The sequence below is a fragment of the Melozone crissalis genome, unplaced genomic scaffold, assembly GCF_028551555.1.
Source record: "Melozone crissalis strain CALT ecotype California unplaced genomic scaffold, PUWL_Pcris_2 ptg000016l_1, whole genome shotgun sequence".
In the NCBI taxonomy this organism is placed as follows: domain Eukaryota; kingdom Metazoa; phylum Chordata; class Aves; order Passeriformes; family Passerellidae; genus Melozone; species Melozone crissalis.
Genome location: NW_026535794.1, coordinates 51,978,722 through 51,994,631, shown reverse-complemented (window position 1 = coordinate 51,994,631; position 15,910 = coordinate 51,978,722). Strand labels below are relative to the sequence as shown.

Below are 15,910 nucleotides of genomic sequence, written 5' to 3'. Positions count from 1 at the left end.
CGTGTCTGCCTCTGTAACATACCCTAGGTATCTCATACTGTTCCCCATCATCTTATTATAGAATTCCAACACCATCATTTTAGGATTTGGTGCCAATGTGAGTACATTTCAATCCTTTAACACATTCCATTCCTGTTTCACTCTCACAAGAGATTGGCTATTTGCTTCTAATCTCTTAGGAAGCCCATAGCATGAACGAAAAGATGTCAGGAATAATCAGGAAAACTAGTTTTATGCCCCTAAAGAACAAAATGCCATCTTTGTCCTCCCAGGCAGGATGTTGTCTTTCCTTAATAAAAAGAATGGCTTTTGGCATCTACCAAGGAAATCCAAATCATCATATCATTAGAGATTACTCATATTTTTTCCTGCATCTTGCTTCATTTCTTCCCTCGGTTTTAGGACACTACCTTCAGTGCCATTTATCATCCCAGCCTACTGTGAGAGAGTAGCAGAAAAACCAGCACTACTGCTACCCCTCTTTCCTTCCCTAGGGGACTTCAAACTATCCAGGAACTTAGGACATAACAGTCCAGGAAATAATCTTCCCCAGTCTCCTGCTCTCCCCTTGTGATCTGCAAGCATTTAATTTCTATGAAAGAGTTGTTATGAGTTACTAAGTGCAGTAATTTCACAGACTTATCCAGGGCTACCAAAACAAATAAAAAGGTTAAGCAAAAATCACAATGCAAGCAAAGCACACATCTCATGATGTGAGGTATCAATGAAAACATTTCAGTGTCACACCCTTCCCCTAACTGCTGCAGGTTGGTAGCTCAAACTTTATGTATATAACAACTAAAAAACACAACTAACAAAAAAACTCCCACCAAAACCCCCAGCTGTATAGTAAGAATATAGCTTGTTTCAAAGTCCCAGTCTGTGTGCCAAGAATGTGTTGTGGAGCCAGTGGTTTGTTGCACACCACCACTCAAATGCTGACATGTTTTGACAAAGCTGCCACCAATTCTGATTTTTAAAGCTGAAGAGAGGGTAGATGTTCACCTCAGCCATCTGCCAATGCAGCAGATGAACACGATGCAGACATTCCATAACTGATGTACCTCAACTCAACAGAAATCCTGTGACTTGAGACACACTTTCTCACTGGAGAAAATGACTACAGATACTACAGTGACAGCAGAATTTTTCTCAAGAGTGATATGCATGAAAACTAAATATATTAACTCTTTCACTGTGAAGTAGATTAAACAATAGAAAAACTCTTTGCAGATGCATTCTCTTGCTGATTTTTACCCTTGGAAACACATAATTGGAGCTTTTGAAAAAAAAAAATTAGGATCTATTATCTGAAAGAAGCTTTCTTTTTGAAAATTTATAGTCTCTTTTGGACATCAAGAGAAAGCATATTCCTGGAAAATTCATCACAGCCTAAAGAACACACTTGTGTTTCTCATCAATATGAAAGATCATCTGTAAAAACTAATAATATATGAGAATTTGAAAATGTTCAGAGTTTTTTCCAAGGTAATCCCTCTGAAACCTCTACAAATTCAAGTGCTTATTATCAACAGTATGGAAACAGATCAAATGAAATTACAGAGGCAGATTTCACCATCTGGAAAACTCATAGCAATTTCTACACCCAGTTTTCCCTCCTTATTTCAGAACTTACAGAGCTTCACTCCTCATACCTCTTTTCAAATATTTGTCAACTTTTGACATCAGCTGTGATTTAGCTAAAAAGAAATGTTATTACTGTACTGCAGAAGAAAGCATCATTAATATGCAGGATGAGCCCTATAGACCACAAGAACAAATCCTGCTGGCCTGAGCAGCCCAGGTAAAGGCAGTCTGATCACCTGAGTGAGAATGTGTGCAGAAGTGGCCTGTCCTCCCTTCTGAGACCAACATGCACACAGGTAACTGCCTCTGACTCTACAGATGTGATTCTTAAATTCCCATCTCAGTCTTCTACAGGTTTGCACACTGAAGTTTTGTACATTTGGTTTATTCTTCTGCCCCTAGGTAGAATCAGTTCTCTATCTGATTCTACTTCATTCTTCTCCATGTACCCTTGAAAAAGGAAAGACTCCTAGCAAGAGGGACTTCATCCTTTCAAATAATGTATTCCAGTGCTTCCTCCTGCTACTTACATGTTTTTCCCCAAATATCTAACTCAAGCCATCTTTGCTATAGCTGAAATTCATTTCTTACCCAACTGCAATATAATTGGTGCATATTTCCAGGGTCTGTTATGTATGCTCTTGGGGAAACTATGAATAGGACAATTCTGTGCAGATACACTTGTGAGCTGCAAAGGTTCTTCCACTGAATAGAACAGCAGGATCTCCTTCCTAAATTCTCCTCTTTTCATGGCTTCTTCTCTCAAGAAAAGTCACAAAATTCCTTTTACCTAGTATTTGTATCATAAAATGTACATTTTCCATATGTACTTGCTGCTTGGGGAAAAGAGGAAAAGCAAAGACAAAATAGCAAAGGACAAGATTACAAAACTAGAAGTTTATAAACTCTCACATAATATTACTATCTCTTCCTATGTATTAGCTTTAGATTTCCTCTCTACTGTTCTAATTTACATTATATGAGCTGCTTAACTACACTGGTTTAGAGTTCAGCCTCTTTGTTAATATTTGGAGGCCTTACATTTATTCAGTTCCAACTCTGTTCCCAAAGGAAACTGGCTATTTATTTCAGCAAATGTATTCAAGAAATGTAAATCCAGCAAGAAACAGAATAGTTGTGCATAATGTTATATAAGTTTAGCATAACTATTCATTTCACTGTCTAAATCCAAGCTTTTTTTTTTCTCCTTGTGGGATTAACAATTATAATATTTACAGATAAATAAGAATAGATTCTATGGAAATAATTTCAAAGCTTTTGATAGCTCATGGTAACCAACAGTAAATTCAGCACAGTGTGTAGTAAAATCTTACTGCAGTAACTTCTTCTTGATACTTAGGAACAATAACAAAATATTACAGGGTTTTTGGGTGTTTCGGGGGGTTTTTTTTCCATTTTAAAAATGCAATTTACTCAAGACATAAGGAAGAAGTACCACCCTCTAAATTTCTGAATTACATTGCAAGAGCTCTGAAATTTGCTCCTTATTCTCCAACACCTCCTTTGTTTCACATGACTAGCCACTTCATACTGCAGGATATACCCTTTCTCAGATATACCCATTTCTCTCTTTCCTCACAAGTCTGTCCATTCTACTTAAAGAGAAAGGAAAATAAGTCTCTGGCAGGCCAAGTGTTTTTATAGACTAAGGGGCCAGAAAGGATCACTCTGACAATCTAGTTTAGCCTTTTGTATAAAGGATAACCTGAAACTCATTCTGGTTTCAAGCTGAGTTGCAACTGACTTAGGCAGATTCTACATCAGTGTTCCTCTAGGTGCAGCATTCAAATGGTTGGCTATTCTTTCCCATGTAAAAGATCAGTACCTGACTCAGGTATGAATTTGTTTGGCTCCTATGTCCAACCTCTGCATCTCACAAATACCTTTGTCTGCCTGACAAAATACAGCTAAATCCAATACAAATAACAGATTACACTGTGTTACCTAAAGAGCATTCCTCCTTAAGTGCACCCCTGGGACAGCTCTAACCCCCCCTTACTGGAGCTGGCTGACACAAAGCTTTTGGCAACAAGTATGCCATCAAAACAGCTGCTGTGACCCCCCTGGAAGTGCCCCTGTCCCACACCATATGGCCATCACCACCGAGTGGTACCCAAGGCCACAACCCAGCTCTCATCACTCCCTGTCCTCTCTGGGGATGCCAGACACTGACAGATAATTTCACACACCCTTCACACTTCATCAGCAGGGAAGACAGCCTGCTGCAGCAAAAGGAGACACGCCAAGCATGTCCATGTTACAACACACTCTGTCCATGTTGCTGTCAGAAAACCTTGCTCATGGCGTGTTATATACACTGAAGGAAGGGAATAGTTTTTTTTCTTTTGTCCAGCACTGCTATTGCTCCTCCCAAGCAGCAACTGCTTTCTGTGTCACTGGGTGTACATCTGGGGCTTTGTCAACACAACTATGGCAGCTGTGGGTGCGAGGAGAAACAAATAAAAGACAAACATGGTCACAGAAACACAGTAAAAACATTACACAGTGGATCAAACTTCCTACTGACTTAAATTTTGGCGCCAACAAAACTCTTTAACTTTTGATCTTATGACAGGATAGCATATTAAAACAAAATAAGAAACTCTTCCACAAGGTCAAGTGACAAAACCTGCTACTATTAATCAGGTAAATACAGCACCAGCATTACTATTCACCAGTACATAAGAACAGTAATGCAAACAGAGGCACAGAGAACTAAGACATATAGTTTCCAAGCAAAAACCCTACCAACAAGTCAGTTCAAGGAAGAACATCTGCTATCAGTGATTTTCTTTCCCACAGCTACAAAATGACCATTTAAATCCTCTGTTCATAGTTACCAAAGTCATTAGAAAGGCTCAAAGCCCGTGCATACAGTACTAAATGTCACTCCCACAGTGGATTCTGTGCAAAGAAAGCAGAGCTAATAGGAAAGCACTCTTGATAACAGCAGGAACACACCAGCATCTCAAGAAGACAGAACTGAAGATAGCACCAATCTACAATGAAAATTATATCATAGAGTCATAGAAGGGTTGAGGTTGGAAGGACCTTAAAGATCACCTAGTTCCAGCCCCTCTGAAATGGGCAGGGACACGTTCCACTAGACCTGGTTACTCAGGGCCTCATCCAACCTAGCCTTGAGCACTTCCAGGGATGGGGCACCCACAACTTTTCTGGGCATCTTATTCCAGTGCCTCACCACTGTCACAGTCAAGAGGTTCCTCCTCAAACGTGATCTAAACTTACTCTCATTAAACCCATTCCCCCTTGTCCTATTACATGTCCTTGGCAGAAGTCCCTCACCAGATCTCTTGTAGGGCCCCCTGAAGTACTGGAAAGCTTAGAGGTTGCTCTGAGGTCTGCCCAGAGACTTTTCTGCTCCAGGCTGTACAATCCCAGGTTTCTCAGCCTGTTCTCACAGGGGAGGTGTTCCAACGCCTTGATCATCTGTGTGGCCCTTCAGCAGATCCATGTCCTCATTCTGGGGTCACCAGAGCTGGACACAGTACTCCAGAGGGGGTCTCATGACAGCAGAGTCATTACATCAGTTTGAGGCAAAGTCTTGTGGCTGTACATTTCAAGAACACTGCTGTGCAGAGTCCAGAAAGCCAAACATAAACTTGCCCTTAACAAATGTTTCCTCAGTACTGTCCCCTTTCCTTCTTTCTTTCTGTGTTTTTTTAAGAATAAATCAAGCTCTTCTTTAGGAAACTTGAAAGGCAAATTTTCCATTTGTAGCAGGAAATGGCAATATGGAGACTAACACTTTCATATCAGAGCTTAATCACCTCCACTGTGCCCAGGTTGACTCATTATGAAATTAGGTGATCACACATTGCCCAAGAGCTATTTTTGTTGCATCTGCAGCAGCTAAGACACTGCACCACTTTGTCTGGCACTCCAAGTGTCCAAGCAGCAGATCTTTAGCTGCTTGACTCTCAAGCTGCCCTCTAACGTGTTTTCTCTTTTGGATTTACAGTATGGCAAAACACTGCTTAGATGCTTATTAAGCATATCTGTAAACTGAACAGGGAAACAATGAGGAGAGGGAAACAATGTCCATATGAGAACACAGGCTATACTCACAAGGCTGTGCTTTACCTTCTACTTGTAGAACACTAATTTCCTGAAATGAAAGTGTTGCTCAACTCAAAGTATCTGCATTAGAGGCTGTCGGTTACATTTAAAGCACACAGAGATCTTGATGCCTTGTAAGCATTACTGATGCACAGCTTAAACTCCCTGGTACAAACCTCACTTCAGCCTCCAGGATTTCCCCATACATAACTCTCATCAAGAGTACAAAGTCTCAAAATGGAGCACCTGGAGATTGATACTATTTTCACAGCTGCTCTGTGACACACGTCAACCCCAGGAATGTTTTGAGTGATTTCAGTCGCATCACCTGCTGAAAAACTGCCCAGATGTAGTTGCCTTTTAACTCATCCTGAAAAACCAGACCTTTAGCCTTAGCTCTGGTCTACGGGTCAGTGCTTTGCTTGCCACACTTAAATTAGCTATAATTACAGAAGTAAATAAATCTCACACACAGATTTCATTGGCATATCAGTGCCCTTCTTCAATGAAAGCTGAACCACAGAATCATTAAGGTTGGAATGGACTTCTGGAGATCATTTAGGCCAAGCCTCCTGCCAAGGGAGGGTCACCTAGAGCAGGTTACACAGGAACTCATCCAGGCACAATCTGAATGTCTCCAGAGGGGAGATTCCACAACCTCTGCAGGAAGCCTGTTCCAGGTTTCTGCCACCCTAATTGTAAAGAAGTCCTTTCTTATGTTGAGCTGGTGCTACTTGTGTTTTAGTTTATGGCCATTGCTCTTTGTTCTGCCACTGGGGGCCGCTGAAAAGAGTCTGGCATCATTCTCTTGGCACCCTACTTTGAGACATTTATATGCATTAATAAGATCCCCTCTTAGTTTCTTCTTCAGATGAAACAGGCCCAGCTCTCATAGTCTCTCCTCCTAAGAGACATTTCAGACCCCTGATCATCTTTCACTGGACAAGTAGCTCCATGTTTTTCTTGTACTGTGGATCCCAGAACTGGACACAGCACTCCAGATGTGGCACCACTGGGGCTGAGTAGAGGGGCAGGATCAGCTCCCCTGACCTGCTGGGCACATTCTTCCTGATGCATCCCACAAAATCATTGGCTCACCTGGCCACAAGGGCTCATCATCAACATGTTATGAACCAAGACTCCCAGGTCCTTCTCAGCAGAGCTGCTCTCTATTAGGTCAGCCCTCAACCCCAGTACTGGTGCTTGAGTTCCCCTCTTTCATCTATGCTTATACAGAATACATAATTGTGAATTGTGTTTGTGTGGAAAAAAGAGAAACAAGAAATAGAAGAAAGAATGTCTTTTCTGATACATTTTGCTATGTCTGCACCAGGTAAGTCCAAAGGCACCCTTACGGATACTGTCATGGAAGTCAAAGCTTTTCTAGTCAAGTTCCCAGTGTTTTGTAGCATCAACATACTTTCCTTTGGCAGTAAAGCCAACTTCCTTCTGTCAGACACACAGTTTTTACCACCAAAGACACTGAACAATCTGGTCAAAAACTGTACATATAAATACTTCTTAACTACTCACTTATTGCTGTGTTGCCCGGTATCAGTGCTGGCCAGATAATTTGGGTAAAGGATAGACCAGAAAAAAAGAGCTACAGCAAGAGAAAACAAGAAATAAAGCCAAACAGAACCCACACCACCAGTCACAACTATAGAATAAATAAATAAATGGTGAGGGTACAGGTTCTGCTCCTTCTGAATTCACTGGCCAACTTCCTATTTATTTCAATTGGCCTGATAAACACATGCATCCCTCCAGCTCCTGTCCTGCCAGAGAGGAAGCCTGGCAGACAATCCATCAACATAAGCTACAAAGAATCAGCACTAGCACTATGAAAATTCAACTGCCATTCAAAATAAAATTCAAAGCTAGGAAATTACAGGAAAAGCCTTCCAGCAGCTTCAACTGCTGTTGGATATACAGCAACAGATTTAATTTAAAGCAATCCAAAAGCTACTAAGTGCGCTCTCTATGTAAAATTCAACTAACAGAATGTTCCTGTAAAACTTGAAATTCTCAATTCTCTTTTTAATTTTGCAAAGGCAATACTACACAAACACTGTTAATCATATTCCTCATGTTTAAGGTCAGACCTGAATGGAATGGAGAACCTGTTTCCATAAACTCACATCTAATTCACCACAGCTATATTTTACAGAAACATGTGAGGCAAAAATCTGAAGAACTGGTTATATTTCAGCTATACTCTGGTGGAAGGGACAACTGATATTCAGTTATTTTCCATCTTGAAGTTATTTGGCTATAGATCAAATTAATTAACCTTGCTGGACACACTGCAAATTCCCCTCTCTGTGTAGAAATCAGAGATAGGAAATTTTCTGTGTTGTACCAAAAAGCAGTTGTATACATCTGAGTTCTCTCCTGTTGATTTACAACATTTTGCACTGGATAAGATCTACTACTGGGTTGTTGGGATTTTATTTGTGGGTTGGTTCTGTGGTTTGTTGGTTTATTTGCTAATCTGAGATTTTTGTTTGGTTGGAAGGCAGAGGGAGCCAAGCATCCCCCTTCCTTTTATCCACATTTTTCAACAATGGTACTTTGAGACTGGAACAGTTATTTTTATGTCACACAGAAAAAAAAAAATGGTTACATTTGTAACTAGTAATTTCCCCGGACAAAGTTAACAGTGTTGTTCCTAAAGGTCCTAACCTCTGAGCTGACATCCAAACCTAAAACTCATTAGAAGTGAAAACTGATGAGAACTGACTAATGAAAAGAAGCTTCTAATCCTTTAACTTGTTTTCAGGTGGCTTCTTTACTTGTTTTTTTTTTTTAGTTTGCCTTTTTTAAGACTTTGATTTTAAATTTCATTCTTGATGCAGCTATTTTCTACAAAGATTAACCTTTGATTAATATCTCAGGATGTCCAAACCTAAAGCAAATGCACAAGGATGCCTGGGATTTGTTATCTGGGATCTTGAAAAATCTGAAATCTACCAGTGTTATGTTTTCTCCTGAGTAAAGAGAGTGCTTCATTTCTATGCTTCATATTCAATTTCTCCCTAAATCAAATTTAGATGAGCTTTGTAAACAGGCTAAAAAACAAACAAAGCCTCTTCTGTTTTCCACTTCCAGAAAGTATAACTAACTTTTATATATATGTGTAGACACAGATTTCAGATATAGCACAATGCTGAAGGTGCTGTGAAACTGCTGTAGTGTTTTAAGGACTGATGAGAGACATGCAAGTGAATACAGCAGAGGAGAAACACAAGCTGAAAGTCCACCATTCTCTTTGACTACCTGTACCTTCTTAAGATTAATATTTTGCTCTTGTAACACTAACAAGTTTAAATGGTTTTCAGTGGTCCTGCACACATGTAATTGGATACAAGCAACATGAACATTTGATGACTGGAACAAGTGGATTTCCCATCTCCTTATCTCCTTAAATCACAGGAGGAAAAAAAGGAAAAACAAAAAAAGAGAGATGAGAAAAAAGACGAAGAATAAAAAAGACTACAGGAGATCAGCTAGTGTATTTCCTAGCTTTAAGCCTCCGTTGACGGAAAATAACAAGACTTCCAAAAGGAATTTAATTTATCCAGGTGCTTTACTATCTGGGCAAACAGTAATGAATGTTTTTGTCTCAGAAATTCCAGTAACATCATTATTGCTCTTCTACTCTATGAGGTCTTGAAGATTTTTTGTTAATTTGGGGTTCTTTTTGTTAGGCTGCTTATTTGTGGTCCTTTTGGAGGTGGATTTTGTTTTAGTTTTTGGTTTGTTCTTTTCTTTTTTTGCTTTTTGTGTTTTTTGAGATGACCCCAGACCCCTCCACCATAACATTCCCACTCAAAAGAGAGCTATGCCCTATTCGTGACTGCAATATATGGAACTATCAATGCAGACACTGCAGAACATGAGAATTCAACATCCACATAAACAGCAGCTGAAGTCAACACGTTTCAAAAGGTGGCCCTGTGTATGTACGAAAACAAGTCAAAAATAAGTAAACATCTATTCATTTTCCTGTTAGCTCCAATGGTTAAATGTGCCTTGTTAAAATGGTTTAAGATGCCTTGTTACCCCATTCCAAATAACACACCTGCACAGAAAGCATTAAATAATAAATAACTCCAAAAGCCTTCCATGAGTGAAAGCAAAGATCTAAAAGAGAGTAGTGAGGTTAACAATGAATGTGTCTTTTAAATGCCATTCTGCCTGTAATATTTCACTCATAAGTGCACCTGTAAGTAATCTACACAAAAATACTTACAAAACAAATGCTGACTCAGCACAGCAGATTAGCAAGCAGCAGGGTCTGAGTAGCTGAACGTTAAGAGCTACTTCAAAAACAAACTAATGAGTTTCAGGTAACTAGACTAGATTAAGGGTGTTGCTACTTAAATGAAATGAAGAATAAGAGTGGGTCAGCAACAGTGACAGAAAAATAAAAAAGCATTTTGAAAGTATTTAAGTTAAAAAGACAAAACAATGTAACAGCCATATGGAAGTGCTTCCTAATTTCATTAAGGAATGCCAGTAGTACTCTTAGAAGAACTGACACCCCCGTTAACACTTTTTCAGTTTAAGTGAATTCAGTAGCAGCTTCTGAATGACCTGATTCATCTGAAAACTTCACTAGCCTGACCCAACAGCTGTGGCACAAACCCTGCAAAATTGCAGAGCTATCCAATAGTTTGGGACTCCACACCTTTTCCACATACCTTTAATATTCAGAAACTAACAGAGACCATCAGGTTGATTTTCTAGCCCCACGACTGTCTTGATTTCTATCACAGAGTTTTGTGAATTAGGTGGCAAGATAATGCACCATAGATTCCATGCAGAGCTCTAGTAAAGGGACATTGAAACAGTCATTGGCACATGTACCTGGGTGGAGGTCATTCACTGAATGGCAAGCATGTCACTGTTTCACAAAATAACTTTGAATCCTTAGTGTCAGATAAAAGGGAACATCAAGGAAGAAGTTCAAGCTCCAGGCATTTAAAAGGGATATGGTGACACAATCCTTTCAGAGATAACTCGTTTACAGCCAGTAACATTTCCAGAAGACACAGAGTAAAGCAAGAGACAATCAAGCTTGCAGAATGATGGAATAGCATTCAGAGCATATTGTTGCTTCCTCTTGTTCTCTTGGCTTTAAATTCAATGCAGGATTTTATAGTCCCTTTGCACAAAGAGATGACTATATATTTTCTCCATAATCCTGAAGCAGTCTTTGTCCTATACGTTGTGGATATGTCTCTCATGGCTTATAGATGACCTTGCTTCAGTGAGATAAAGGCAGCACACCCATCTCTGAGCAAACCATCATCCAAACCACCAGTTCTGAACACAGTGCAGTTCAGGAGTGCATTTCACTCAGGGCATGGACAAGTGGGATCAGGGAAACCAACTTCCACTGGTAGCACAGGCTCCCTGTCACTCAGAGCAAGCTCAGCTCCAACATACCCTCAGCAGGGCACAGAACAGAGCAGAGGGATAAATAAGATTTGACACTTCTTTGCAGCCCCTCCACCTCCACAAAGCAAGACACTCACATTGGGAGCTGTTGGATTATAAACTGAGGAAGATATCCTCCTTCTGCATCACTCCACTTGATAAAACCAATACTGAGCCACACTTTAAGGACTGTGCAAGGCAAGGAATAATTAATCACATCTGGAGATGAGCAAGAATCCAGGCCATGATGCAGCAGGCAATGTAAAACGTTCCCTGTGAGAAAACGCAGCCTGGGAAACTGGCACTCTGCCCTTCTCAAAATCTCAAGTGGTATTCAGGGGCAACCTTATTAGAGGATGCTGCAGTACTTCCACTGTTAAGCAGTCACAAGCACAGCACACTCAGCTCCCAAAGTTCATGGTATTAAAATAATAAATTAGAAACACTTGTCTCTCTGCAGAAGTGCCTGCAGCACAGTCTGGGACAAGCAGCAGGAGGCAATGACAGTGCAAGAGAAGGGTACAAACAGCAGGAGAGAAATGTCAAGGCTGTCAAAGGATGATCCAGATAAACAAAGCTACTCTTGACATGAACTCACAGGCTGTAGTGTGACATCATTATGAGCCTTCTGCAAGAGCCTTGCCTGTGAAGCTTCTGCCTGACCCTTTCACACAGTGTGCAGGTCTCTGTGGTGAAGCCTTCTGTGAGACTTTTTAAAGGTCTCCTTCCATGAGGAAATGAAAATATTTTTTTTCACTGTGCAAGACATAAATTTCAACTCAATCCCACTTTAAATTCTCTCTTGTTACTCATTCTGAACTATGTTAAGCAAATCAACATAGTTCTGAAGTCCACAGCACCGTGTTCTAACTGTAGTATGGTGATTTTCAACTGTGCTCCAGCTGTGTGACTGAATAATGTTCAAAGTCCCTGAGCATACTAGTTAGCACAGCAGTTCTCAAATATCTACTACTTGAACATCAATCAGGTGAGATAGAGAGAGATGTACAATCTAAGAACTCACTCTAACTACACTGACTAAAATTACCAAGGCATACATGGCCCTGAAATTCCACTTCAGGTATCTAATATTATAATGTCCTAAAACCTGGGAGTGTTTTACTCTATCCTGCATCAATAAAAGAGTAATTTCTGAACAACTTCAAAAAGAGAAACAAAGTAATTAATAATTCTCAAACATAGCTGATGAATCTTTCACAGTCTCCCCACCATAAACACAGCCACATATTGCTATACATAATACTATTTATACTATCGAAGGAAAGGGGCAAGGCCCAGAGTGCTTCAATGGCCTCAAAAGGGATAATTTTGTAAGCTCATGTTTAGCTTCTAAGAAGTGCCATGTTCTTCATTGATCAGCTTTATACTATTTGGACACTTAAATACCTATCCCAATGAAGCAAACAGATGGAGGAACTGCTGGTAGCTACTTTCTCCAGAAGAAATCAGGAGGCTCATTTTAGCTATCCAATTTTGAAAACCTTATTTCTGAGTTCCCCAGGTGGGATACCAGAGTTTAAACGGTGGAACTGCCAAATAAATCTGCTCAGCATTGAATACTTTTGAGCGGGCTAATTCAGTTGCTAATGAATGTCTGTAATGATGACAAGGTTCCTGATTAAGAGCCACTGTGCATTTTACAGGCACAGCCTGTATAACCAACTGATCTACAGGCAAGTAGCAGACTTTTCTTTCAGAGAAGCAGGCTTCTTTACATCCAGCTGGAGCCTCTGGTATGAGAAGGCCGTGGGTCACAAGAAAACATCTCCAATCTTCAAATCCAACTAGATATAACCAAAGAAAAAGACAGGCAACTCCTGGAAACTGAGGACATATGGTAGCCCTACCCTTGTGCAATGTCTATCAAAGACAACTAGCTTATAATACAAACAGCAATGCTGGTGCTTCCACAGAGACAAATTTATAGAATCATAAAATGTTAACGGGTTGGAATGGACCTTATAGAATACCTAGTTCCAATCTTCCCTGCCGTGAATAGGGAGACCATCCACTGAATCAGGTTGCTCAAGGCCTTATCCAACCTGGTCTTGAACAGTGTCAAGGTTGGAGCATCCACAGCCTCTCTGGGCAACCTGTTCCAGTGTCTCACCACCTTCACAATAAAGAATTTCTTCCTACTATCTATAACCTAAATTTCTCCTCTTTGAATTTGAGCCCATTACTCCTTGTCCTATCACTACAGCTCTGGATGGAGAGTTCCTCTCTGGCTTCCCCACAGGCTGCTTCAGATACTGGGCACTTGCTATGAGGTCTCCACACAACCTCACAGCAACCTCTTCTCCAGCTTGAAAGGCCCAATTTTGTCAGCCTGTCCTCACAGGGCAAACCCTCCAGTCCTCTTATCAACTAAAGGCAGCTTTTTGTTTGGCCTTATTACATACTTAATAATCACTTATTGTATGCCAGAGGGCATAATGTCACAATGAATCAAAGTTCACCCATTAAAATCTCACCTACATGCTCATTCCCTCTTTCCCCCAAAGCAACAGTGTGTCTCAAAGTCCACATCCACACACTGTCAAATACTCATTTCTGGCAAGAATACCTTGAGTGCAGCTTTACCTGTTAGCAGTTCGGACCATATTCTGAAGCTTTGAAGAATCAGAGCGAAGCATGACTTTAAAAAAATGTATCATAGTGGAATGAATTTAAACATGCTCTTAAAATGCTAGCTGTAAAAATGCACCGAATTGCTGAAAGTATGCATTCTGTTAAACTCTGCCCTTCCTACAGATCTTACTAGTAAATAAATAACAACAGTTACCTCAATGCAGCAGCTGGTGTCTGTGCCACAACAGAGTAGAAAAGAGCAGTGTCAGTCAGAATTCAGCTGCTATGCAAAAAAGATTTTTATGCAGCTTTAAAATCATGTTGTAAAAAGATAAAAATATTTACTGTTTATAATTGTATCACTGAACAACAAATTGGACCCTACTGAATTAGATTCTGAGCAAACACAGAGTAAAGAAGAGGTGCCTATTCCAAACTGTGTCAAGCCACTTAGATAAGCCTGTGCTTAGTACAGGTGCTCCATCCTTTAGACACGTAATAAGGTTAATGATGCATATTAATAAAGCTCACCTCTCAGGTCTCAAGAATAGTGCCAAAGCCACAATACTGTTGGATAGCTTGGGAAAGCCAAAGAAACCCTGAAAGCTTTGCTGTGCAGAACTGAAGGGCAAGGCAGGGTGCAAGGGTGGCTCTAAGCAAAGCACAGGGCAGGAGGCGGGGAGCCAGAGGCACTCGGGGCATGGATGCCAAGCCGGGAACCCCTTGCCCCAGGGACACCCAGGAGATGCGGGACAGAGGCGACACCGCAGCGCTCTGCCCGGCCAAGCCGAGGAAAGGCGGCAGCAAACCGGAAAGCACCCGCTGAACCCGGAGGGCTCGGGGTTTAAATGTCAATTTGGACGACAGAGCGGCTTAACACGGTACCAAACCGCTGCACTGAGCCCGAAACTCAGCCTGAGCGGGGCGGACACCCGGCGCTGTTCCGCAGCTCGGGGGCTCGGCGGAGGCAGGCTCGGCTCGGGCGGGAGGCGCGGCCGCCCCGCTCCCCTGCCTGCCTGCCTGGGCTGCCGGGCGCGCTGGGGCGGGAGGTACCGTACCGGCGGGCAGGAGGCATTCCAGCGGCGTGAACGCGCGCTCCATGGCCCCGCGGCACGGGCAGGCACACGCCAAAGGCACGGAGAGCCGGGCGGGACCGGCGCCGGGGGGGCCGTACTGGCGGGGAGCAGCCGTGCCCCTTCCCGGTCTCCCCGGGGAACGCCTACAGCCACACGGCCGCGGCGGCGGCTGCGCCCGCCCTTGCAGGCGACAGGCGGCGGCGCTGCCCGGCTACCTTCGGCCACGCGTCCTCCTACATCCGCCGGCCAGGACCAGGGACCGGCACCGGGATGTGCTCGGCACCGGGGCGGCACGGCAAGCCAAGGGAATCGATGGCCGCCGCAATCCGTCGCTCGGCCATCAGCGGGAAGGAAAGGCGGGGCACGTTGATTGGCAGCGGCGGGGGCCTATGGGCGTGCGATGAAGGGGCGGGACTAAGGGAAGGCCCCGCCCCCCACAGCGCCGGTGCGCGTCTGAGGCGGGAGCGGGAAGGGACAGGGACAGGGACGGGAACAGGAGCGGCAGGGAGGGGACAGGAGCGAGCGGAGCAGTACCCGGCCTCTCTGGGCACCTGAGCAGTGCCGATCCCGGTACAGCGGCTCTGGGGAGGCCGGGAAGAGCCGCGAGCACTGGCGGCGCTGTACCGAGCGCTTGGCTCGGAGGGAAAGCCCTCAAATGGCTTTCAGCCCATGGAAACCGGAGGGAAATAAAAACTGTCCCACAAGTGCTCTGGCCTCGCATGGCGCCTGTGTGCCGGCGCCCTCGGGATGCAGGGGAAGCCGTGCCGGAGGGCTGGCAGCATCCCGGCTCTGCTGTCCCTGTGCCCTTCCAGCTCGCCAGAATGATGCGGCATTCCTAGGGGCCGCTTAAGTTTCAATTAATATCTTGTTAAATTCGTAGTGTCTCCTCACTCAGAACTCTTAATTAGGGGCGTTAATCATCTTCAGGTATAAAATGGACGACACTGCTAAATTCCAGTTTGCTCTGGTAGCATAGTGGGGCAAGTTTTGACCCCTCAAATGTGTCAGTAATGTATTTCCCCCTCCTGGAGCGGCCTCTGTCCCTGCAGGTACCCCTGTTCGGCCGCTCCATCAGGGACAGCGCGGCACGGCCTCGCCCCAGCGGCGTT

The 15,910-nt window shown here is 42.9% G+C and overlaps 1 protein-coding gene across 2 annotated transcripts in view; it reads right to left on the bottom strand.

Moving 5' to 3' along the window:
* The window catches only part of TPK1 (thiamin pyrophosphokinase 1), a 302,876-nt gene extending 287,841 nt beyond the window's left edge, over window positions 1–15,035 (bottom strand). For both annotated transcript variants that reach the window (XM_054273950.1, XM_054273951.1), the window contains exon 1: window positions 14,784–15,035. In XM_054273950.1, coding sequence (XP_054129925.1) covers window positions 14,784–14,826 — 43 coding nt within the window. In that variant the 5' untranslated portion in view covers window positions 14,827–15,035. The remainder of the gene's footprint in view (window positions 1–14,783) is intronic.
* Window positions 15,036–15,910: the final 875 nt, after the last annotated feature.